This window comes from Durio zibethinus, chromosome 15, assembly GCF_047325235.1.
Source record: "Durio zibethinus cultivar Kanyao isolate XHJ-2024 chromosome 15, ASM4732523v1, whole genome shotgun sequence".
Classification (NCBI taxonomy): domain Eukaryota; kingdom Viridiplantae; phylum Streptophyta; class Magnoliopsida; order Malvales; family Malvaceae; genus Durio; species Durio zibethinus.
The window spans coordinates 4159889-4186319 of record NC_143176.1 but is presented as its reverse complement, the minus strand read 5'-3'; the positions used below and the strand labels follow the sequence as shown (position 1 = coordinate 4186319).

Here is a 26431-nt window from a genome sequence, read left to right as displayed (position 1 = left end):
ATCACATGGACCCAACCCCAAGTGGCCAAAGCCTTTGCTTTGGCAACTCCAAGTTAACATGAGAACAATCAATTGGGACATAGAGAATGAAATTGAATATACGCATTAATACCTCATGTTAAGAGAGTGATACTTTATTGGTGATCCACTACTATAGTGATGTTCATGAACTATGTCATACGATCCAAATTTAAAACATAAAATTTAAATATATTCATTAAATTTAATTTATATAATAAAAATTAAAAAATTTTAAATATATATAAATAAAAACTCATGTATATATTTATATAATTATAATATTTTAATTATATATTTTTTAGACTAAATTTGAATTTTAAATTTTTTATCTAAGTTTCAACTCGAAACATAAATAAATCTAAAAATTGTGTCTAAACGCATTTAACGAATTTTAATTTTTGGTTTAAACATTTTCAAAATATAAACAAACCTTCGAATTTGAACAAAAAATTATATCTAAACTCATTTATCGAGTTTTAATTTTTTGTTTAAACTCTCTCAAAATATAAATCGACTTTCGAATTTGGACGAATAATCTAATTCTTAAATAAGTCTATTGTTTCCAAGGACTTAAAATCCTGTATGATAAAAAGGAAAATTTATGATTGCCATATGGGTGGAGAGAAAATAATATTTAAATTTAATTTAAACAATTCAATTAATTGTTTGAGATAAATTATATATGACCATTTATCATCATTTTGCAGCCAATCTCATGGGACTTTCATAATTTTTGTCTCCAATTTAGATAACAATATTAAAAATAAATGGAAAATCATAACATTTTTAACGAGCTTATTTGGAGAAAAGAAGGTTTTTTTTTTTTGTTTAAAAAATTGGAGAGAAATTATCATACATACATATATATATAAATAATATTATACATCGATTATGAGGATATTTTAATAATAAACCACTATGAATGATAGATTTTAATAAATGAAACATCTTTCATTTCATTAAGGCTAAAGCATATTAATTATATTTGTTTGTCTACAATTTATTTTTTCATTAAGACTAATAAATATTTGGAAACCCATAGTCATTTTATTTAATAAAGAGTAGTTACAATTTAGCATCAATCTAAGATAAATTGAATTTTCAAGACAAGTTTACCTTTATGTTAAAGCAAGACTTTGAAATTTGATTAGTTGATGAATGAGAGTTGTAACGGCCACAAATCAGTGAATCCAAAATCTACCATTAATTGGCCCCAAAGAATATGATGTTGAACATAATTTTGAACTACCAACATAGTGTTTTTTTTTTTTTTTTTTTAATTTGGCTGGTAAGGGTTTTTTGGTCTTTATCAACACTTTTCTTTTTCGAGTTCGTCCAAACAAATTTATTTACATTTGATTTAAGAAGTTCATGAAATATTATCTTATTATAATTTCTCAATAAATTCGAACTCAAGCAATAAAGAGAAGAACACATTTTTTTAATCACTTAAAATACTTGTCACGGGTCGAGACTTAAGTTTCGAATTCGTGCGGTTTCGGGATCCAAACATCCATTCATTCGACGTCTCAGATCAATCTACCTACCACGATTCACACTTTTGTGAGGTATTGTCCGCTCTGACCTCCTGATCTCATGATTTTATCTTACAAAAGATGACTCACAAGGAAAAGGTAGTGTGAACTCTTTTATACTCCAATAACCTTCATTTTATGTTCGATGTGAGATTTAAGGTTCTTCTTTAAGTATGTGACATTTTCTCTCACCCAATCTCGTGACGCTCTCGTCACGGAGACTGACCATCCTATCTACCTCTTTCGACGTGTTTGATGTGGATCGAACAGTATAGAACTGATTCTGATACCACTTATCAATATAGATTTTTTTTTTAAAATTGTTTTTTAGATAGAAAAAGTGGAAAATGTCTAAAAAATAATTTATCAACTAAATTATGCTAAAACCAAGAGATAATTTTAAGAGCATGATACTTTAGTTTTGAAAGTTTTGAATTTGATATTTAAAAAAAAATAATAATAATGATATGAAATATATGGATGGAGTGAAATTTACTTACAATGGATTGCATAATCCAAAATCATATGTACATAAATAAAAAATAAAATTATCCAACACAAACAGAGATAGGTAAACATAAAGAATAAAAATATTATTCAAAACGAATTTTAGGAAGTAAATGATAAGATTTATGAAATGAAAAAGATTTAATTGTGAGGATTAAATGCAAAGGCTAATCTAGGGGATAGGCATGGCCATGGCCTCCTTACAAAAATTTTTGATAGCCTTTAAATTATTGTTTTGACATTGATTTGGTACTGTTATTTTTATTTTTGGCTTGCTTCTAATTTAATTTGTTATTGGTTTATTTTTGGATTTCTTCTAATATTAAACTCTTAAAATTAAAAAAAAAAATTGGCCATATTTTCTTTTATAAATATATATATATATATCACTTATGGGTGTTGGCCTTTAAAATGACCATGTACAATCTTTAAAAAGAAATTATAGTTAGGCTGTGACACCCATTTTTTTTTTTCTAATTTTGGGTGAAAATAAATTTTGTATGTGTATGATACAAAATAAATAATACAATTAGATTGAATTGCAAATGAATTTTTTTTATATATAAAATAAATTGTTGCTCGTGGATCGAAGAAAAAATATAAATATTAAAATTTAAACTTTAAATTATAAAACTTAATTGAATTAAATCTTAAGTTTCAAATGATTTTTTTTGTAATTAAAGTTATCACGATTTAAATTTTAATCATTAAAATAATTCAATACTAATAAATTATTCGATCATTGAAAATAATCTTATTTTCTACATAGACGCTAATTTTGATTAAGAAATTTGGTAGTAAAATTTCATTTGAATATTTAATTTATATATATATATATATTAAAATTTATATGCATTTTTGTTTATCAAAAAGGGGTTTAATTCGATTCGGATCGGCATTTTTAAACATTAATCATTGGTAACCTATTAAAAACATTATGCTACAAATTTTCATGTCATTATAACATTATTATTATTCTAAATTAATCCCTCATGTCATGTGTCGTTGTTGGGAACTTACATTTTTAAAATGTGTGATGTAGGCTCTCCCACATCTTTATATCTTCCTAATAATATTTTGTTGAATTTAACACATTATTAAATTAAATTAAATCAATCCTGTCCATCACCATTACATATCTTTTTCTTATCAATATTGCTTTTCAAATGCATTTTTTTAACAAATTGTCAAAATACAACCACAATAGATAAAAAAATAAATATATTTGGATATATAATTATGTTGTAAAAATTTTGGTAGAAATTTTGAAATTTAAAAATAAAATGAGATGGAGGAAGTGATATGTATCAAATTAAGTTTTGTTTTATATTTTTATTTGTGTAACATCTTAAAGAATAAAAAATTAATGGATCAATGGAGAGGTAGATTTCATGAGCTATCACAATTTTAGAACTTATAATTCATGTGAAAACCTTTAGATAATTCATTCATGTCTTTGTGAATTGTGATTGAGATTGATGAGTATTTGAAGCATTTAATTTTTTTTTTCAATTTTCAGATTACAATTTTTTATATAAAAAATATATTTTAAAAAATAAAAAATTTAATTTTTTTACAATCGAATTTTAAGCTTAAAGGTATAATATCTTAAATTAAAATTATATGAATCAATTGAATTAAAATTTGAATTTAAAAATTTTTTTGTATATAACATGTTAATCAATACTAATTGATACTACTAATCAACATTTTTTCTATTTTTAGAGATTAAATATGCTAATAAAGTACTAATTTTACTATTTATATTTGGAAGCAAACAATTAGAGAAGGGGTATAAATAATATAATTGCATAAAATAAAAAAAATTGCCCAAAATTTAATTTTCTTTTCAAAAAAGGCCAAATTCAAGAAGAAGGCCATGTTTGGCAACAAGGATCTATTTCTCTTTCTCTCCAGTCCCGCGTTTATTTTACAAACAGCGACTCACTTTTTTTTTTTAAAAATATATTCATTTAATTTATATATATATATATATATATATATATATAACATTTCTCTGTAAATAATCAACAATAATTCCAGTTTTTTTTTTTTTCAACTTTCTCCACAACAGTTCCTCAAGCCTCGGATTCTTTCTTTAAAATCCCACTCAAAGAATGTTCTTCTCCACATTTTCTTTGCTTTTTTCTCTTTTATAATTCCTTTGTCCAAAGAAAACATGTAACTGAAGAAATATATGGTTTTTTGTTCTCTGTATATTGGAAAAGGTAGGCTTAAAAGTTAATGTTTTTGGCTTATTTCTTCATCAATGCATTTCATTTACACTTTTTCTGTGGGATTTAAATTATGGTTTTTTCTTATCTGGCCTTGTTTTCATGTTTTCATGGGTTAAAGGTTTTCTGGGTCTACTGTTTTCTTGCTTTGTACTGTGCTTGGTTGGTCAGAAAGCTTAGGAAAGGGAACTTAGAAACTCAAAAGCACTTTGCTTTCTTGAGACTCTATTGGAGTTCACAAGCTCTTTTTCTTTTTTCTCTTGGTTTGCCAGTTTCTTTTTACTTAGCAACCAAACAGATCAATATTGTAATTCCTGTTCTTTAATACACAATCAGCAGAAAGTTTCAGTTTTTGATTCATAGATGTATAATTAATAAGTTTCCGAATAATGCTAATCAGATCAAGTATATTTTCTTCACAACCTTTAGTCAAATCATTGTTTTTCTTTACTGAATTTTGTTTCTGGCGTCTTCTCAATCGGTTTCTTTTTAGTTTTTACAGTTATGGGAATTTGAGCAGCTTTTAGTGTAAGACTATTCAAATAGAAGACTAAAAATTTGTTCTTTTTGTCATGTATCTAATTTTGGCTTTTATTTCATTTGCTATGAAAAATGCCGTTGAAGTTCAAAACTTGACCTTATAGTTTAGATAAATCAACATTATTTACCTCAGAATTGTGTTACAGTTTTTTACTTCTACTTTTTTTATTGCTAAGTTGTTGATAGTTTAGAAATGGCTTAATTTGACTCTAGAATTGTATTTGCAGTTGTTTCAATGGACTGGAGGCTTGAATAGCAAATAGCAAAAGAGTGAGTGGAGATGAGGGGGGAGTCATCTGGTTTGATCATTGGGATTTCAATAGGAGTGGTGATCGGTTTGCTTTTAGCTATTTTTGCACTGTTTTGTATCAGGTATCATAGAAAGAGATCCCAGATAGGAAACAGCAGTTCCAGGAGAGCTGCAACTATTCCTATCTGGGCTAATGGAGCTGGTTCTTGTACCATATTATCAGATTCAACTATTGATCCTGAGTCACCTGTGAAATCTGTAAGAAATGGAATGTCTATGTGGATTGAAGGGTTTAGAAGAAGCAATGTTGTCTCTGTGTCTGGAATACCAGAGCATTCATACAAGTATGTTTCTTTTGAAAACTTGTTGCACTTATGCATTGTAGTAGTTGATTTTGAGTGATATGGATTTTAACAAATATTTGTCTTTACTTTTATATGTGATTATGATTCAATGAAGATGTATTAGTGACTAGTTTGTATTATTATCCATGTGATATGATTAATGATTTAATGGCTATGGGAAATTATTTTTGTAGTCCACTTTTGAATCAAGTTTGCTTAATTTTATCTTGTCTTACATTTGTGTCCAAAGGTAGATTGCATGATATGAACCTTTCAAGGTTTTCCAGTTTTGGAGTCTTTGAAGAAGGTTTTTTTTTTTTTTTTTTTTTTTTTTTTTTTTTCAGTAAATATGACTTTCTTGATGAGAAACTAACTGGATTTCTTGTAGTTCGGTACTTATTTAATATCAGGCAGTTAATATCTCCAAAATCAAGCTAATGGCTAGAATGCAAGAATATGTTTGAGCCCTTAATACTTTCATTCATGTTATATTAAACTAGTTGTTAGTTGGGGGGGTGTTTGTGGCTTGAATATATGTATTTGTATGAGCTTTTTCCTTTATTTTTCTTTGCTAATTCGTTGATGGTGTTACTCATACAGGGATTTACAGAAAGCAACCTATAATTTTACAACACTAATAGGACAGGGGGCCTTTGGTCCAGTTTATAAAGCTCAGATGTCAAGTGGTGAGACTGTTGCCATAAAAGTGCTTGCAGCTGATTCTAAGCAAGGGGAGAAAGAGTTCCAGACCGAGGTAGGGGTGGTTAATAGTTGATATTTCTCTCTCATTGAATATTTTCATGACAAGATTTATCTATTCTGTGTGACAATTTGCATAAACATTTGTACAATAGTATTATTCTTGTTTCTACAAGATACTGCTACGTTTAGAATCTTCTGTGTTACCATCATTTGGCGTGTTTTCTTGTTTCTTAAAAGACAAACACAACTTGGCATGCAAGGAAGAATTTTAGTGCTAATATCTATTTTCACTTTTTTTGTAAGCAAAAACTGAAAGTAGAAGTTGATAAGTGAATGGTAATAGCTGCAAGATTTTTCATTTAAGGGATTGAGGTAAACAAAACAATGAATGCTTGGAACATCATGTTGACTGGAAAAAATTCTCATCAAAAGCAATTGACTACATGAAATTCAGGGAAAAACTTGATTAGTGAATCAAAGTCATGCACAATCTTTCACCCAACTTATTATTTGCCTTTTTTTAACATGCCTTTGCTGATTGCATATTGTTGTGTGTGTATGTGAGTTTTTCTCTTTGTTCCTTCCTGGAGTCACCATATTGTTTAATGTTTCACCCTCTTAACATTTCAGGTTATGTTGTTGGGAAGGCTGCATCACAGAAACCTTGTAAATTTGGTTGGATATTGTGCAGAAAAGGGTCAGCATATGCTTGTCTATGTGTACATGAGTAAAGGCAGCTTGGCTTCTCATTTGTACAGTAAGTTGGGTGTCAACTCTCTCAGTAGAAAGATCAGTATATTTTTCCAAATGAACAAAACTGAAATATGGTACTATGGACTTGTATATGAGCTAGCTGGTCTCACTCTGCTCTAGGTTAACTTTTTTGTAAAACAAAGCTTTTCTGGATCTTTGGCATTCGATATTTTCTGTCGTCTAAAACTACCTTGTATTTTCTGCTGTTCTGCTTGTTGAATTTATAATATGCTGCTTTATTAGAACGCAAATGTGTCTTTTTATTTCTAGTTCATTAAGCTATTAGTTATGATGTCATTGCTAAAAAACTCTATTAATGAACTGGCCAACCTTTCTAGAGTACCCTGTCAGCAGTGCTTTACTACTAAAATTTTGCAAATGAGTTGATACGGTGAAAACTAATCTACATTGGATTACAATTAGCCTTGTATCAATTAATTATGATTTAGGAGGAACTTGTAGTCGCCTGCTCTTTGAAAATTCAATTCATATACAGTAGTTTCTATTAAGAACAGCATTTCATCTTTGTGCAGGTGAAAATCATGAACCTCTGAGCTGGAATTTGAGGGTTTATATTGCTTTAGACGTAGCAAGGGGCTTGGAATATCTTCATGATGGGGTAATACTTCTTATTTGGACTGTATGTGGACCTGTCTGTGTTTGCAGGCATGCATCTGCAGATTCATATGCACGTATTTTAGGCTGATTGTAAACATTTGTAAATTTATTCTTATTTCTTTTTCAGGCAGTTCCTCCTGTAATACACAGGGATATTAAGTCATCCAATATTCTGTTGGACCAGTCCATGAGAGCCAGGGTATGTTCTGGTTGATTGTTAATTATATATTGCTACAGGAGAAGCACGGAGTTCTGTTAAGATTCTATCTTGCTTATGTTTGGTTAAACCTTTTAATGTTATCCTTGGTTGATTGGACCTGTTCTTCTAGATTTTGTAAATAACTCTTAATTTCTGAAAGATTGGTATATTTATATGTACATCAATGAATATATGGCTTAATCTTATGGGACTGCCATCTCAAGCAGGTGGCCGATTTTGGGCTTTCAAGAGAAGAGATGGTAGACAAACACGCAGCTGATATACGTGGAACTTTTGGATATCTTGATCCAGAGTATATATCTACAAGCACCTTTACTAAGAAAAGTGATGTTTTCAGCTTCGGGGTATTGCTCTTTGAAATCATAGCGGGCAGAAACCCTTTACAGGGTCTCATGGAATATGTTGAGCTAGTAAGATCTCACTCTCACCTTTTTTTCTTAAAAGTTAAGCTTGTGTCCATGCTGTTCTGAATATTATAGTGATATGACGAACAGGCAGCTATGTGTACTGAAGGGCAAGTTGGGTGGGAGGAAATTGTGGATTCGCGATTGGACGGGAAATTTGATGTGCAAGAGCTGAACGAAGTAGCAGCTGTTGCATATAAATGTGTCAACCGTGTTCCCAAAAAACGGCCTTCCATGAGAGACATTGTGCAAGTTCTAACACAAATCCTTAAAACGAGACAGAGCAAGAAGCATCATCAGAAGTCCCTATTTGCAACCGCAGATGAGGTTTCAACTGACTTAGAACAAGGAGAAACTAAGATTCCGATAACTGAACACAGGAGAGATGAGTCCATGGACAGTGCAGGTGACACCTTTGAAATGTAGTAAATGGTACTTCCATTTGTTAAAATTTCTTGGTTTGGTTTTGTTTTTGATATACGTCCGGATGTAAAGTTGCTAAAGCAAAAGCAGGTTTGTTTGTTGTATTTGATTGCTCTTTTGAGTTGGTTTAGGGTAAAGGGATTGTTTATAATTTGGTGTAACATAGATAGGTTTCCCCTTTTTTATCAGAAATGAAAAGGAATGAAATTTCTAATTAAACCTTTTAATTTTAAACACGAAACGTGATCGAAAAAAAAACATAAAATTTAAAATTTTAATAAAAATGATTAAATTTTAATAAAAATCATTTATGAATTCAGAAATAAAAATTTTTTTTTCATATTTGATGTTTGGATATAATAATTTTGTGTTTTACGTGTGTTTAATATGAAATAAAAAGATAAGAAAATATAAATTTCAAATTTATTTTTAATATTATTTGATTTTAATAAAATTTGTTATTATAATTATATAAAAAATATACAATAAAAAAAGTATAATTAAGCTCTAAAAAAATTTTTTAATTAGAAAAAGAAGGAAGAAAATTTTATTATTTTAAAATATTTCCTTTTTAATTACAATTTTAAGCCCAAAAGCCAATTACGGCCTGAAAATTTATGTACACGTCCTAAACGCTGTCGTTTCTAGCACGATCTATCCTTCGTTATCCGCCTATGACAATGACATATTTATCGTCATCGTCCAAAGAATAGCAGGTCTCGACAGCTCGAATTACAGAACCGTTGAACTGTTGAAGAAGGCAAAACAATGGCAGCCATGACTGGGTTGCAAAGCTCAATGACTTCTCTTTCTCTGTCTTCAAACTCCTTCATGGGCCAACGTCTCTCTGTCCCTCTCTCTCGCTTCTCCTTTTCCTGTACTTTCTCTTCACTTTTTTTTCCTCTCAATTCCATCAAAATTTTTAACCTCATTTTTTTGGCTAAATTTACACTTTTTCCTCATATTTTGATTCTTTCAAGGTTATATGGAAATGGGTATTTCATGAATTTCACTCTTTTTTAATTTTAGTTTTACCTTAGAGCAGTTTCCCTCACTTTTTTGGTGTTAAAAGGACCAAACTTTTACAGATAAAAGCTATATAATTTATTTGTTTGCTCATTTTTCTCTGTGTTGATTGAAGTGTTTTCTTGATGATACTCAAATGGTTCCTTTTTTTAATGAAATTGAATTATGTTTGTTTGATAATTTGCTAAATTTGAGCTTCATGAGATGGTGTTGCATAAAGCAAGTTTTTTTTTTCTTTTAGTTGTTCAAATAAGGAGGTTAAAACATTTATGAAAGCACAAAAATGCTTTGCTAAGTCATTGGAATTGTGCTCATATTGAGTCCATTTCTCCTAAGATTGGTGTTTTTAGGCTTTAGAAGGGACATTTGTCACTATCTATATCCAATTAGTAACAAACTTGTCTCAGGTTTTTGTTAGGTAACTTATTATGCCTCAATGCAAGTTCACAATGTATTAAATTACTGAATTTGTAACTAAGGGAAAATGGATAGATCATTTTCTATTTTTGCACTTCTGTTCTTTTCATGCCTAGTGTAAATAGTGTTATCTGCTATAAGTTATGCTTTTTAAGATTGATTAATGTTTAGGACATTGTTTACCAATGTTGTTTTGATTTGTTTGGTCTCCATTGGTTATCTCTGTACTTGAAAATTGCACAGTCAAAATGGTTGTTAATAGATGATCTCTATTGCTTTTAATTTTGATTTCTTGCTGGCTTTTATGTGCATGAATTTGTTTCTATTTTGCCCAAAAAAAAAAAAAGTTTGCATCTATGAGAGATGAAAACAAGAAATGAAATGGGAGTATGCTTTGTTTACATTACAGTTGGTATGGTAACATTGTGATTTTCTTTGCATTCAGAAGTTTACAACATTTTTTGAGATCAAGATAGTGATTTGTGACAGTTGAGCTCTTTAACCATGTCATTACTTTTAAATTACAGTTTGACTCACTGCATTGCATCCATAATGAAATAGTGATTGCTGGAAATTTTGATAATAATTCACTGTTTTTATGGTGTGCGGGTCAAGCCAAGAGAGAATCCATGTCTCATTGTTGTGAAGATTGGTATTCTGCTTCCTTTTTGTCATGCAGTTATTTTCATATGTTAACCAAAATTTCTGTGCAATGAGAGAAAAGCATGAACCATAGAAACGGTAAAGTGGAATATTCGCTGCTGCTTTTTGATCAAGTGCCTTTAAGTTTTTGTTGCAATGCCAATAACATATGCCTATTTCATTGTGGACTTTCCAGAGGGATTAGGGAAGATATTTGATTTCTTCCATTGATGAATAAAAGGGATATACTTTCATACGAATTTTAGATAGCCTAATTCAAGTTACTTTTCTGTTCATGCTAATAAATGCATTGTTAGCTTAACAGGTGACTCAATGTAAATAAGTTCAAGCCTTATAAATTATGGGCTTATTGTGAATTCTGCATTCTCTTCGAAAAGAGTACTATTGTGGGACTCCTTGTTTTTTGATGTCTGACATGTTTACTTTTCTATGGTGTTTACTGTTCCTTTTTTTTTTCCCTGTAACTTGCAGCTTAAACATGGGAACGGAAGGAATGTAAGCCAAACTGCCTCCCGGTTTTACATAAAATGCATGTTAAGGTTGGAGATATCATTAAACAGAGGGAAGCTAGGAAAATAGAAAAGGGGGCCAAATATTAAATTCAAGAGAGAAGAGGGGGCCAAGTATAATATCTGATGGGATTCGTCACAATTCTGTAAGGGGGTTAAAATTTTTTTTTTTTTTGGGGGGACGAGGGGCCATGGTCCCTGCCTGCCTGCCCCCCTTTGGCTATGTCCCTGCCATTAAAGTAATATCTGGCCGTGATAAAGTAAAACTTGGAGAGTTAACCAAGATCTTTAAGCATAACAGCAACATTATAGTGAAAGATATATACCTGATGACTAAACATATGAAGAGCAGATAAGAGGTTCAACGAGGACAGATAATTAAGGCCATTTATGTCGTTCAATTTTACTTTCAAAAAAAAAAAAAACTTCATATGCTTTTATTGATTCTCTATTTTGGAAAGTGGTCGTGCATGGATTCAAAATGTTAGGGTCTATCTGTTATATATCTTTCTTACGTTAATTTCTTGATGTATGTTTATTTTTCTTTCCTTTTCTTTTCCCTTCGTGGCAGTGGCATTGATAGGAGTATGTTTCTCTGCATTCCTTGCTCTGGTTTGTTAGACTATGAGTATGGTTCCTGGAAAGCTATATATATTTTTGGCATACAAGAGTACATAGTGAAACTATCCTTGTCATCTCTGACTGTTATATGTCTATCTCATTTGCCTGTGTAAGTGTTTTAATTGTGGTGTTCCAGATTGAAGCGCCTATTCCCAGCTCAAACCCGATGCTTGATTCTAAAGAACAAGATGACACTAGCCAGGTGGGTAATAAAGTTTTAGATAATGGAGAAAAGGTCCGCAACCTTGTAAAGACTGGAGAAATCATCGACAGTGATGAAATCTGGAAGAAACTGAAGGTAGCTGTAACGGAGAAAACTGAAGTCACTGCTGCTGTGTCTTAGACCCTAAACTCATAACTTCAATATCAAATGTAGCTCCTGGAAATCTTGATGTTTTTTGTCATCTTCCATCTTTATTCTCCGATTACGTTAAAAATCTTGACAGCTTGTCATTTGTAAATCCGTTCTTTTTCCTAGCAGTATATATTTCTGTGGATCTATGAATATATTGTATGGCAAACAAATGTGCAGAGAGTTCATTTCATGCATTTAAACATGGTTGGCATTCATCCGAAGCTAAGCATTATCTAAAGAGTCCAGAGTATGGATGACGAAAACAGCATAAAACTTCAAAGATTGATGTCCTTATGGAAATATATAAAATTTAACCAATACCACGTTCCACGGATTCATTTTTTTTCATTCTTTTCTTGTTTCTTTGTTATGCTTTCTCCTGCTGTCCATCCATCTCTTAGAGGTATTTTGTGGTAAAAGGGGTAAAATGAATATTTTATCTCAGAATGTGAGTCATATGAAGATAATTTTATCAATTTTATTCGATCAATCAAAAACTTTGAGATTTCATCTTAACTCAATTATTTTAATTGATTGGTTGATATCATATCGGAATGTTGACTTGTCATCTCTCAATTGAATTGTTGATTATCTGTTTAGGTTGGATCATCAATATTAATCTTAATTTTATCACTTAGAGTTGAGATTATCTTGATTCAGCACCTCTATCATACAGTTCTTTTTATTTTTAGAGTCTTAATTTAAACATCGAAACATAAAAATTTTAAAAACTTTGGATTTTTTGTCAATCGATTATTTTATTTTTTATAATTTCAAGTTTCTGTTCTCGTCAAAACAGTTCGACACCAACACTATTGACGACGATCTCAAAACACTTGTTAGAGGCCTTAGGCAGAGGCAGCATCTAATGCGCTATATTCTGCAGTTAGTTAGGCTATATATTTTTTATTTTCCTTTTTCTTTTTAACGTAAAACATCACAGTCAACAAAATTTTCTCATACATCTCTTTGACCAAGGGAACCAAATACTTAAGTGCACGTATCAAACGGGTATTGGAATCTAAAGGAAACCAAATGCTTCACTGCACGTATTAAATCATGATTCAAATCTAAATCTTTGAAGAAGAAAAGACATATTGACGGTTGAACCAAATGTTCTTGCATTTTAATGACTGCGTAAAGTGATAAAAAGAGATATCGTCAAACTTTAGGGCTCTAAGCCTAATGTTGGAGAGCACGTTCTTTGTATGAAGTGACAAAAGGAGTGGTAATCAAACTTTTAGTCTTTAATCCTAAGGAATCGATGACGGTGCTCTTTCCAATTTGTTTAGATTTTATTTGAATATATGATAAAATTAATTTTGATGAAATTAAAAATAATAATAATAATTATTATAATTATGATTAAGAAAATATAAAAAAATGCTAAATTAATTTTATTAAAATTAACATTTAAATTTAATCAATTGTGTGATGAATTCAATTGCATCAAATTAAAAGTGAGATCGAATTTAAACTCGTACTTAAAATGCTACTTCATCTCCTCTCTTCTCATATCATTTATATATTTTCATTGTATTTAGATAGAGTGAAATGATATATACAAAAATAAGTTATAAAACCAAAAAACACTTAAAAATTTAAAATTTTAGTATATTTAATTTTTATAAAGATTGATTAATGTTTAGGACTTTGTTTACCGATATTGTTTTGATTTATTTGGTCTCCATTGGTTATCTCTGTACTTGAAAATTGTACAGTCAAAATGGTTGTTAATAGATGATCTCTATTGCTTTTAATTTTGATTTCTTGCTGGCTTTTATGTGCATGAATTTGTTCCTATTTTGGCCCAAAAAAAAAAACAGTTTGCATCTATGAGAGATGAAAACAAGAAACGAAATGGGAGTATGCTTTGTTTACATTACAGTTGGTATGGTAACATTGTGATTTTCTTTGCATTCAGAAGTTTACAACATTTTTTGAGATCAAGATAGTGAATTGTGACAGCTGAGCTCTTTTGCCATGTCATTACTCTTAAATTACAGTTTGACTCACTGCAACGTGTCCATAATGAAATAGTGATTGCTGGAAAATTTGATAATAATTCACTGTTTTTATGGTGTGCGGGTCAAGCCAAGAGAGAATCCACGTCTCATTGTTGTGAAGATTGGTTTTCTGCTTCCTTTTTGTCATGCAGTTATTTTCATATGTTAACCAAAATTTCTGTGCAATGAGAGAAAAGCATGAACCATAGAAACGGTAAAGTGGAATATTCGCTGCTGCTTTTTGATGAAGTGCCTTTAAGTTTTTGTTGCAATGCCAATAACATATGCCTATTTCATTGTGGACTTTCCAGAGGGATTAGGGAAGATATTTGATTTCTTCCATTGATGAATAAAAGGGATATACTTTCATACGAATTTTAGATAGCCTAATTCAAGTTAATTTTCTGTTCATGCTAATAAATGCATTGTTAGCTTAACAGGTGACTCAATGTAAATAAGTTCAAGCCTTATAAATTATGGGCTTATTGTGAATTCTGCATTCTCTTCGAAAAGAGGATTATTGTGGGACTCCTTGTTTTGCAATGTCTGACATGTTTACTTTTCCATGGTGTTTACTGTTTCTTTTTTTTTTTCCTCCTCTACCTTGCAGCTTAAACGATGGGAATGGAAGGAATGTTAGCCGAACAGCCTCCTGGCTTTACATAAAATGCATGTTAAGGTCGGAGATGCCATTAAAGTAATAACTGGCCATGATAAGGGAAAAATTGGAGAGTTAACCAAGATCTTTAAGCATAACAGCACCATTGTAGTGAAAGATATAAACCCGAAGACTAAGCATATGAAGAGCAGAGAAGAGGGTCAAACAGGACAGATAATTAAGGTCATTTATACTGTTCAATTTTACTTTCAAAAAGAAAAAAACTTCATATGCTTTTATTGATGCTCTATTTTGGAAAGTGGTAATGCCTCGTTTCATAATGTTAGGATCTATCTGTTATATATCTTCTTATGTTAATCTCTTGGTGTATGCTTATTTTTCTTTCCTGGCCTTTTCCCTCCGTGGCGGTGGCATTGATAGGAGTTCGTTTCTCTGCATTCCTTATTCTGGTTTTTTAGACTATGAGTATGGTTCCTTGAAAGCTACATGTATTTTTGGCATGCAAAGAGTACATAGTGAAAAAATCCTTTTCTTCTCTGCCTGTATATATATATATATATATATATATATATATATATGTCTATCTCATTTGCCTGTTTTAAGTGTTTTAATTGCGGTGTTCCAGATTGAAGCGCCTATTCACAGCTCAAATGCGATGCTTGATTCTTAAGAACAAGATGCCACTAGCTGGTTGGGTCATAAAGTGTTATATAATGGGGAAAAGGTCCGCTACCACGTAAAGACTGGAGAAATCATCGACAGTGATAAAATCTGGAAGAACTGAAGGTAGCTGAAAAAAAGAAAACTGAAGTCGTCGCCACTGTGTCTTGGACCCTAAACTCATAACTTCAATATCAAATGTGGCTTCTGGAAATCTTGATGTTTTTCTGTCATCTTCCATCTTTATTCTCCAATTACGTTAATAATCTTGAAAGCTTGTCATTTGTAAATCCGTTCTTTTTCCTAGCAGTATATATTTCTATGGATCTATGAATATCTTGTATGGCAAACAAATGTGCAGACTCAATCCAATCAGAGAGTTCATTTCATGCATTTCAACATGGTTGGCATTCATCCGAAGCTAAGCATTATCTAAAGAGTCCAGAGTATGGATGACGAAAACAGCATAAACTTCAAAGATTGATTTCCTTATGGAAATATATAAAGCTTTAACCAATTCCACATTCCACGGATTCATTTTTTTTATTCCTTTCTTGTTTCTTTGGTATGGCTTTATCTTGCTATCCATTATTTTGTGGTCCAAGGGGCAAACTAAATAATTTATCTCGCAATGTGATTCATATGAAGATAATTTTATCAATTTTACTCAAATTGATGTGTCGAGTCAATCTAAAATTTTAAATTTTATGTCTATTTGATCATTTTAATTGATCGATTGATATTATATGAGAATGTTGACTTATTACTTCTTAATTAGATTGTTGACTGTCAACTCATATCGAATCGATAATATTAACTTTAATTTTACTACTTGGAGCTTAAATTATTTAGATCTAGCACTTCTACTACACAATTATAAATAATCTCTCTTAGATACTATTAAATCAATTTAATTTCGATACTTATTTTTAAGTTAGCTTTTTTTATTCTCTTTTAAAATCTTAATTTAAACATCGAAACACAAATATTAAAAAATTTCTCATTTTTGTTATTAATCGATTAATTTTTTTTTATAATTTCAAGTTTCTGTTCTCGTTAAAACAGTTCGTCACCAACACCATTGATGACGATCTCAAAAAACTTGTTAGAAGCCTAAGGCAGAGGCGGCATCTGATGCACTATATTCTGCAGATAATTAGGCCTTTTTTTTTTTTTTTTGCTGTTTCTTTTTAACGTAAAACATCACAATCAACAAATTTTTCACATACATCTCTTTGACCAAGGGAACCAAATACTTAAGTGCACGTATCACACGGGTATTGGAATCTAAAGGAAACCAAACGCCTGAGTGCACGTATCAAACGGGTATTGGAATCTAAAGGAAACCAAACGCTTGAGTGCACATATTAAATCATGATTCAAATCTAAACCTTTGAACAAGAAAAGACATTTAAATAGACAGATTTACAGTTGAACCAAATGTTCTTGCATTTCAATAAGTGCGTAGAGTGGAAAAAGAGATGTAGTCAAACTTTAAGGCTCTAAGCCTAATGTTGGAAAGCACGTTCTTACATTTTAGTAACTGTTGTACGAAGTGACAAAAAGAGTTGTGGTCAAACTTTAAGACTCCAATCCTAAGGAATCAAGGGTGGTGCTATTTTTAGGATTCATTTTTATGGAGAATAAAATTAAAAATAAAATTAAAAATTATTATAATTATAATTAAAAAATTTTATAAAATAATTTATATTAAATAAATTTTATTAAAATTAACATTTAAATTTAACGTATGGTACAATAAAATTAATTACATCAAATTGGAATCCAAACCCTCACCTAAAATGCTACTTCATCTCCTCTCTTCTACTATCTTTTACATATTTTCATTGCCTTTAGTTAGAGCAAAATGATATATGCAAAAATAAGTTATAGAATTGAAAAATACCTAAAAATTTTAAAATTTTAATATATGTAAACTTTTTTAATTTCTTTAATTTTTAGACTGATTTAAAATAAATTAAACAGAAGAAAATTAAATGCAAAATATAGTTAAATGCAAAATACAAAAAAAAAAAAAAATACGGCTATCATTAAATCAAATATTTGAATATCAATGATCATATAAAAAGCAATTAACAAACTTTTGAGGTTCAATTGAGTCCATGTTCCTAATTAGGTTAAAAAGGTAATAATTTGGGAGTCTAGATATGCTGTAAATATTTCAGGATAGCCTTTTTCTTCCATTGTAGAATTGGTCGATGATATCATTGTAGCAAAGCTGTTTTGCTTCCTCTAGACATTGATGGACTCACACCCGAAAGCAAAATCTAGTGGAAACCCACCTCCCGCTGGTTTGGCTTAATCTTAAAACTAATGGGCCAACTTTGCACATGAGATAGACATGGGATTATCGGTACCAGACATATATATATATATATGTATATATATATATATATTATAATTTTGGAGACTAAAGGTATAATTTGTTACTATATTTGTAATTTGTTTATTTTTATTTTGTTTATTTCGTAATTAAATACGTCCAAAAATAAAAATAATTATATTATAATTCATATTAGTATTCAAAATACAAAACTTATTTTTTGATTTTTATCAACTTCATATACGATTTTTAAAAATTTTTTAAGTCATGTAATTTTAATTTTTTCTTATATCATTTTTATACAATATTCGTTATGTCATGTTTAAAATTATTAGGTTTATTAATTAGTTCGGACTTGTTTTAAGTAGGGAATTGGGAAATTTGAGAGTCTTATTTGGAAAATTTTCCTCAAAAAAGTATTTTAATTTTTCTTATTTTTGGATAGAAGTTTTCTTAAAGTATTTTTTTTTTCTTCATTATTTGTTAGAAGTTTTCCCAAATAAAGTTTGCTAAAAAAATTTGCAAATAAAATGAACCTTTTTCTATAAACATCCTTTCTTTATATGACAGCATATTAATGCAAATACAATGAACCTTATCTCCCAACAACCTTTTAGGTTAAAATTTCAAAACTCACGTGCATGATATTACAAAGAAAGGATATGGCCACCAGTCAAAACTCACGTGCATACCAGCAAAAAAAATATTTATAACATATGGCCACCATGCGTGTCATGCTTCACAAATTTCCAAATCGCATTGAAGTCTTTTCTATAAAAGGATTATTATAATTATGGCAATTTAATATGATAAATCAGATGATAGTTGTCTGATAGCTTGTTGATTGATCTTATAATATAAATTATAATATTAGAAAAATTTACTAACCTATATATAGGTTTTGACTGGGGTTGGGGGGGAGGTTTGATAGAAGAGAGTTAGAAGAGGATGGAGAATACTCTTGGTGCTCCGGCGGAGGGCGAGATGGCGGTGGCACCGACGTATTGTGTCACCGGCGCCACCGGGTACATAGGGTCTTGGTTGGTGAAGCTTCTTCTCGAAAGAGGTTATAAGGTTCATGCCACAGTCCGAAATCCAGGTTTCATCTCATTTCTTTGACATAATTTACAAACAACAAGAAATGCATGTATTTTTTTTTTTTTTTGTCTTTTAAATTAAAGTTAAGGTTTGAACTCGGAATTCTCAATTCTAGAGCCGACTTCAGTATCATTGAGTTAACAGATGCTTGATGTTTATTTATATATGTTATATAGAAGAGATAGCTATTACCTTGGCAAAAAAAAAAATATCATTACCACCTAATTAACATGCAATTTTTAGTATGAGAATGCAAATTTGTGGTGCATATGTTACTTTCTAAAAAGGAAATAATGAGTATTATTCTTCATTAAAATTATGCTAGTAATGTAATTAATTAATTAATCAGAAGAAATTAAATTAGAGATAATACTAATCTTTTTGATCTGATATAAAAACCATTTTTTTTTGTTTGTTCATTTTCAGAAACACTAGTCTGAATCATTTTCAGAAGTTAATTACACACACACACACACACACACGACTGAATGCATGTTAATTTGTTGAATGATGATTTGAGTAAACTAAATTAATGAAGTCCGAAATTTCAGAGAAGGCTTTATATCTATTGTCATTATGGACTGGAGGAGGCCGGTTGAGATTGTTCAAAGCTGATTTGTTAGAAGAAGGGAGCTTTGATGAGGCTGTCAAGGGCTGCAATGGTGTTTTTCATGTGGCAGCTTCGATGGAATTTGATGTCAATACGAATGAGGATATTGGTAATATTGCTGCCTTATCAGTTGTTTCAAAGCATGTCATACTCCTAAACAGTTTAGCAATCTAACAGAGTAGTTTTATTTTTTTTTCCTGATTTTCAAGATACGTATGTTAGATCAAATATCATTGATCCTGCAATCAAAGGCACTGAAAACCTCCTCAAAGCTTGCTTGAAATCCAAGTCTGTGAAAAGGGTTGTTTTCACATCCTCAATCAGTACTATCACTGCCAAAGACAGCAATGGAAATTGGAGACCTGTTGTTGATGAATCTTGCCTGACTACAATTGATCATGTCTTGAATGCAAAAGCAAGTGGATGGGTAAAGCTTCTGCTTCCTCTTCTGTACCATGGAATTGATCCAGGAAATAGCTCTTCCTGCAATTTAAGTATATATGTAAATACCTGGTTTTAACAGGTTTATGCCCTCTCCAAGCTTTTGACTGAGGAAGCAGCATTCAAGTTTGCAAATGAGAATGGTATTGATCTTGTTTCTGTGATAACGACAACTGTTGCTGGTCCTTTTCTCACAAACACTCTTCCCTCAAGCATTCAAGTGCTCTTGTCACCAGTCACAGGTTATCAGGGAAAAATTCCAACTCATTTTCTTACTAAAAATGCAGTGTGTTATATGAGACTTGAGAATAAATATCATATACTTGAAGTCCAATTAATTGATGTATCCTTGAAACTAGATTGTTTTAAATTCTACATTTCAGCTTATTTATACAGGTGATCCAAAGTACTTCCAAATACTGTCTGCTGTGAATGCTAGAATGGGGTCAGTTGCTTTAGTCCACATAGAAGATGTATGCAGTGCCCACATTTTTCTAATGGAGCAAGCCAGAGCAGAAGGTAGATTCATATGCTGTGTCTGCAGTTCTCCAATGTCTGAACTGATTAATCGCTTCGCTCAAGAGTATCCCAGCTCAAATATTCGGGGGTAATATTTTATGAAGATATATATTAGGCTGTCAGTCATCAATTTTAGAGCACACAATTCGGTAATCCAATATGTTCCCTTTTCTTTATGTATGTTACAGGTTGGAGGCAGAGAAAAAGGTTACAAAACGTCCTGAGATTTCTTCGAAGAAGTTAAGAGATTTAGGCTTCACTTACAAGCATGGAATAGAAGATATAATTCATCAAACAATTACCACCTGTGTAGATTATGGATTCCTACCCCCTACCAGAGGGTAGTGGCTTACTTCTGAAGAAAACTTCACCTGACCTGAAATCCTTACATTGCTAGGCATATGTTGTGTCCCCAGCATCCTTGTAATCAAAATCCATAGCAGTTATTAATGCTTCGAGATAGAATGCCAAACTTGCCCTATGTTCTTATGCCAAACTTAGGCTAACTTATTGTCAAAATGCCAGTTAATTGAAGATGCTAAGAGATCATATGCAGCCTTATGAAAGCCAAGCAGCCTAAAACACTACTTGCTGACTTGGGCCACAAGAAATAAAGGCAGATTTGTTTATTTCTTGGAATTAATAAAGGCATAATTATTGTAGCTTATTGTCAACTACAATGTATGGCAAGAACTATGAGAATAATTTCAGCAATGATTCAAATTTTGTGGCAGAATGTACATAATCAGGATCTTTAATGCAAAAGCTACTTCTTCAACTAACTGAACAAGCTTTTCCTTTATGGTTCAGGGTTGGCCATACAGATTTTTCTATCACACCTTGCTTGATTTAGGACCATTTTCAGTTATACTCTAGGTCACTTCAATTTTCTCAACCAAACCTATTTAGATGACAAAAACAGCTTCAATGCATTACACAAGTATCCAAATGATATTGTGAACTAAAAACTAAGATGGTCTGCAGGCAAACTCTAAAACTGCGCTTTTTTTTTTTAAATTCAGTTAAACCTGGAACAGGTCATGCCATTGCAGTCAACAAAAATGGTGATTCCTGGGAGCAGAAGCTAAGAGAGTAAGTAGTAAAGAAACCTGGTTCTGTGGTATTGTTTCGTCTTTTAGTCATTAGTAGTCCTGGATGTTTCTGCAGAAAATACTTAACAGGACAAAATGTCAATGACTAACAAATTTTGTAACCTATCAAAAGATTTACTTCAACTGAGAATGGCTCAGCAAGGTAGCAGTCCACAAGAGTGAAGAGTCTAAATCAGTTGGGGATTGGCCTTCATTCCAAATACACTAAATAAATATTTGCATCTGTTTTCATCAGCTTCCAAACTACCCCCAATTCAACATTTAAGACTAAAAATTGAATGGAATTCACTTTCTAGAATTTATGTTTTTCAGACAAGTGTAATGAGGGTTAGCAAACATTTATGAGATGCATGTGCCAGAGAGCTTTTAAAAGCTGTCCTGATGTTGCAGCAACGAAATAACATGATCTCAAGCTTAGCACAGTTTGTTTATGTCGCTATCTTCGATAAATGACATCCAGCAAATCTAAGATTGAAATCTTAGCATCTGTAATTCTTTTCCCTATCTTCCTACTACATAATCAAAATCCATACTCAGGTAGAAGCTGTAAAGATCCTCTGACTGAGGTTATCTTTATTGTTAGTCACTCCATATTCACCAAGAGGGTGCATATGCTACAGATTAAGAGCAAACCCAACAATTAAAAACTTTTAACACAGCATTTACAGAGAAAATTAAACAAGGATGGACATAGAAAGGACAAAAATTTTCAGCCTAGACAGCAAACATATGGTAATCCTTCTTGGTTTTTGTCCTGTTGGTATGGACTAAACATTGTTTGAAATTAAACCTTACTTTCCAACCAGGACCACATGCATACTTGATTAGCTATTGGATATTAACATTAATTCTTTTTCATTGTTTTGCAAGAGTCCCATCCTAGAAAACCACAAACATGCACAGAAGAGTCCCATGTTCTTAATTCACTAATTTCCATTGAGTCAGGATCTTCTGTTATCGTCTTTCAGATACAAGTTAATTGGAATCTGAACCTGATTAATGTAATTAATAAATTTGTCCTCTTACATTTTCTTGAGTGGGTTTAGAACTTTATGAAATGAAATCAACAAGACAAGAACTGGTTTTGTTCTGTTCAAACTTCAAGCTTTGACATGTTCACTAACACTTAATACCAACACCATTTGTAACTTTAAGCCCTATTAAATATATCAGCAATGAATTCAGAACTCAGCTCAATTGGTTCATGTAGCTGCCCTCAAGTGGCAGTATCTAGTAGGACGGGGTTTAAATCTTCACACCTCCAACCCCTTCCCCTATCGTAGGATACGACTTCCTTTGTATCAAAAAATATATATCAGCAACCATGCAAATGAGTTTGGATGCTTGTCAAAATTCAAATTAGTAGCAACATTTCCATTCCTTCAGTGATCTGATCTATAGTTCAATAAAATAATAATCAATTTTAGTTTCTTAGAACCCAAAACTAATCAAAAAAGACTTCTAGTTGTTTCCTTTGTCCATGTTGTGCCATGAATTTATCAGATAATCATGCACAAGATAAGCCATGAAATTAAAAATCCCATTGAGTACAGAACTTTATCTATCTTCAAATCCTGGATTTGTCTCTATATATGTGCATATCTTGATCATCGTAACCAAAAGGATGCAATGAAACTTGGAAAATGCAATCATGGATGATGGAATATAAAAATTCCAGGAATTTTTTAATTATAATACAATTCTTAGACAGGGAAGAAGCAATATAGTTGCATGAAAAATTCAAATGTGAGATGCACAAACCAGATGAAAGAAGAATGAGAATTCTTTCAAAAAGAAGATAGAAAATCTCTACCAAGAAAAGGAAAAAGGATTCACATAACTTCACAAGTCACAACTTCTAATTTTTTTCCTCAAGCTTTGCAGATTACCACAAAACAAGGAAGGAGAGCTCTAGGATTGAACAGATAAAGCTCCTCAATATTTGAGTACAGACCAACTTTCCCAGCCAATGAATCGAACCCAGTTTGTCCTGCCATTTCTTGTTTATTCTCCAAAGGTCTATGAACTCTCCCAGCTATTACTCTGCAAACTATCAAAGCTTTCCTTATGGATGGATCATCTTCAAGAATTTGAATAGATTCAAAAGCCCTGCCACTTGTGGACGTTGTAAAAACACCAATTCCTTCCTTGAGCTCCTTCTTGGCAGAGAATCCATTTCTAATAATCCAACAAACACAACATTTTTCAGATATACAAAGACTTGATGAACCATTTAGACCAAGAGAACATGCCACTGTTGTGCCATAGAACCTCAATAGCTCATTTCCATCAGCAATGCATCGAGGATGTTTCTTGGGGAGTTTGCTTGCTTTAATCTTTACCATTTCCCTATATTCTTCGAATCGAGCAAGAGTTTTTTGCATGTTGTGAACTTTTAAAACTCTTTCGATCCGGCCACAATGGTTCTCAGACTTTAACCAACTTGTCCGGCATATAATTTCAACAATCTTTCTAGATGAGTCACCTTCCACTAGTTCAGTAACTGACAAAGGACAGTGTTTAGCTGATTAAAATTTCCAGGAAATGAAAACTGCTTGCAAATAATTGACTCAAATTATGAAAAATCAAATCTAAAACAAACCCACAGTCAATCAACTTGAATTATTTGGTTGAACAAAGTATGGCATTATCCAATCAAATTATATTATCACAAATTTTAGGATGTTCATTTGTAAAGGTAATCACAAATTTTGTTGTCAGAGGAAAGTGGGCGATTTGGTACCAAGAAGATAAGAAAACAATGGAGGAAAAGCAAAGTTAAAAGTTGAAGATAAAAGGAAAGACCGCATTTTTAAAGAAATTGAAGAACAACGAAAGAAAAAAAAAAGACCATGTAATCAAATTTTGTCAAAGAACTTACCGGCATGCTTAGATAGATGGTGTGTTTCAGCAGCTTCCCATTTGCTAAATTGCTCTCCACATTTGTGGCAAGTCAGTTTAGAACATCCATTAGAGTCTGTCTCAAGAGAAACCCTATTGTTTGAATGAAAATTTCCACCACCAAATCCAGAACCTTCTGTTTCTGATACAAGAAAATGTGATTTTCTTGGGGGAGTAGTTGAAGAGTTCCTTAAAGAAGAATTAAAATAATGCATTGTTGGGTGCCCTCCAGGTCCTGGTGTTCCAGGGCGTAAAGTACCAACAAAAGTTGAGCCGCCGCCACCACCACCATCATTAACTCCTTTATTGCCACCATTACTGACACCAGCTTGTAACCCTCCAAAACCAGTGATTTTCAGCTCACACCTTGAGTTACTAAGGATGACTTCATGAGTTATTGGGTTAAGAAACTCACTGCTCCCAATGGATCTTGGACTGCAACTTGGTGGCTTCTCTAAATGTCTCTTACTTCCATGAATGACATCCTTGAGATTTGCTATAGACCTTGAACACCCTGACCTGCTTGCTTTCCTAGTCAATATTGTACTCAATTGCTTCCTGGTTTTGGGGTCATGAACACCTGATGGCTCTGACTTACAGTGTAAAGATCTCTTCAAAGAAAACCAAACTGTTGGCATATTTTCTTCTTCCCTTTTACTCTTCTTTATTCTCTTTCTTCTTCAAAAAGAAAAAATTCAACCTTTACTTTTGCCATGAAAGCCTTTGCTTTCTAGTTTTGTATTTTACTACATTTGCCTGAAATTTCCATTCCATTGTTGGAACCAAATAAACTTAACAGCTAAAACATGTCTTGTACAAGAAATAACATCAAAAGAACTGATGCAGTGAACACCCAGATTGAGAGAAAAAAAAAAAAGAAAAGCAATCAATCTATAGTATTTCATGTGCCATGTTGTTGTATGGCAGTTCATACATGAGAGCTCACCTCTGTTCACCAACCATCATCTCATGAAAATATGTTTTTCAGCTTTTTCTGATGAAATGGTTGTCCATTTAAGAACAAAAATAAAGACAAAATCATTTAATCCCATTATAATTTATAAAGCAGTAAAAGCAAAATAGATAAATATAAAAAAAAAAAAAAACATTAGACATACAAATACAAGAATAGAAATTGATCAAGACATGAAGATTCTATGGCCATTGATAACATGACAAGAAACCCTATACTTTGAAAATAAAAATAAAAACAAAACCAAAAAAAAAAAAAAATCTCGTCTGGTCTGGACCTGGTAATGGTGAAAATTGAAATCTCTAACTCCTATATGTTGAAATGGAAAAATTAAAGAAATGCAAAAAAGTTGCTTTCCTATTTGGTGCAAATACACAGGTCCAAGACCATAGATATTGATAAATTGAACTTTTTATTTATTTGCTAAATAGATAGATAGAGGAAAAAATCATAAATATATTTAATATTAAATATTAAAAAAAAATCCGCATTCGACTAAGATTTTTTGTTATCAGTTAGAGAAAGCAGAAATTCCATTCTTATTAAAATAAGAATTGAAAGTGGCACAAAATGTATGATCTATAAATATTAATATGTATGCTCCATAAAATTTTTTTTTTATTTTTTCTTAATTATCACTCTTCTGTTTTGATGAGAAGGAAAATAATAATATAATCAAAATATTACAAAATTAACTGAAAATTTTTACTTTTAATCTTTTAATCTTTCTCAAATATTTTTAAAATATTCAAATTTCAAGTTAGAGGCAATCAAAATTATATTAAGCAGTTATACTTTTTGAAATTTTCAATTGTTCCCAAGTCATTTAATTGCAACAGGATTGGAATTCCACTACACATCTCGTGAGTCATTTGAAAAAAATAAATAGATAAAATAAAATTTATGGTATAAAAAATAATCCGGTAAAAATGATGAAATTTCACCAATAAATAATTGATTCAATTGATTAAGATACGTCTTTCTTGATAAATAGATCTTGAATTTA

General features: G+C 31.3%; 3 protein-coding genes and 2 long non-coding RNA genes across 6 annotated transcripts; 4 read left to right on the top strand and 1 right to left on the bottom strand.

Annotated features, from left to right (window-relative positions):
* The first annotated feature begins 4082 nt into the window (after nucleotides 1-4082).
* Nucleotides 4083-8770, top strand: LOC111301639 (calcium/calmodulin-regulated receptor-like kinase 1). The gene is made up of 8 exons (XM_022897450.2): nucleotides 4083-4291; nucleotides 5065-5431; nucleotides 6032-6185; nucleotides 6764-6890; nucleotides 7420-7505; nucleotides 7632-7703; nucleotides 7931-8134; nucleotides 8219-8770. Exons 2-8 carry the CDS (start codon nucleotides 5118-5120, stop codon nucleotides 8552-8554), a joined length of 1293 nt encoding a protein of 430 aa, XP_022753185.2. The 5' UTR covers nucleotides 4083-4291; nucleotides 5065-5117; the 3' UTR covers nucleotides 8555-8770.
* A 380-nt stretch (nucleotides 8771-9150) lies between these two features.
* On the top strand, nucleotides 9151-12475 carry LOC149514546 (uncharacterized). 2 transcript variants are annotated; one of them, XR_016328071.1, is made up of 3 exons: nucleotides 9151-9428; nucleotides 11129-11152; nucleotides 11738-12475. It is a non-coding gene; the product is annotated as an uncharacterized LOC149514546 (long non-coding RNA). The 2 variants fall into 2 exon arrangements; XR_016328072.1 differs by lacking the exons at nucleotides 9151-9428; nucleotides 11129-11152 and adding an exon at nucleotides 11159-11312.
* A 1085-nt stretch (nucleotides 12476-13560) lies between these two features.
* On the top strand, nucleotides 13561-15302 carry LOC111301640 (uncharacterized). Its single transcript, XR_002691541.2, has 2 exons — nucleotides 13561-14588; nucleotides 14759-15302. It is a non-coding gene; the product is annotated as an uncharacterized LOC111301640 (long non-coding RNA).
* Nucleotides 15303-18596: 3294 nt separating this feature from the next.
* Nucleotides 18597-21113, top strand: LOC111301638 (NAD(P)-binding Rossmann-fold superfamily protein). Its single transcript, XM_022897449.2, has 6 exons — nucleotides 18597-18870; nucleotides 19421-19588; nucleotides 19689-19906; nucleotides 20003-20162; nucleotides 20317-20527; nucleotides 20628-21113. Exons 1-6 carry the CDS (start codon nucleotides 18720-18722, stop codon nucleotides 20782-20784), a joined length of 1065 nt encoding a protein of 354 aa, XP_022753184.2. The 5' UTR covers nucleotides 18597-18719; the 3' UTR covers nucleotides 20785-21113.
* A 2103-nt stretch (nucleotides 21114-23216) lies between these two features.
* Nucleotides 23217-25438, bottom strand: LOC111302284 (uncharacterized). The gene is made up of 2 exons (XM_022898214.2): nucleotides 24433-25438; nucleotides 23217-24054 (listed from the first exon to the last, which is right to left on the bottom strand). Exons 1-2 carry the CDS (start codon nucleotides 25088-25090, stop codon nucleotides 23423-23425), a joined length of 1290 nt encoding a protein of 429 aa, XP_022753949.1. The 5' UTR covers nucleotides 25091-25438; the 3' UTR covers nucleotides 23217-23422.
* Between the last annotated feature and the right edge of the window lie 993 nt (nucleotides 25439-26431).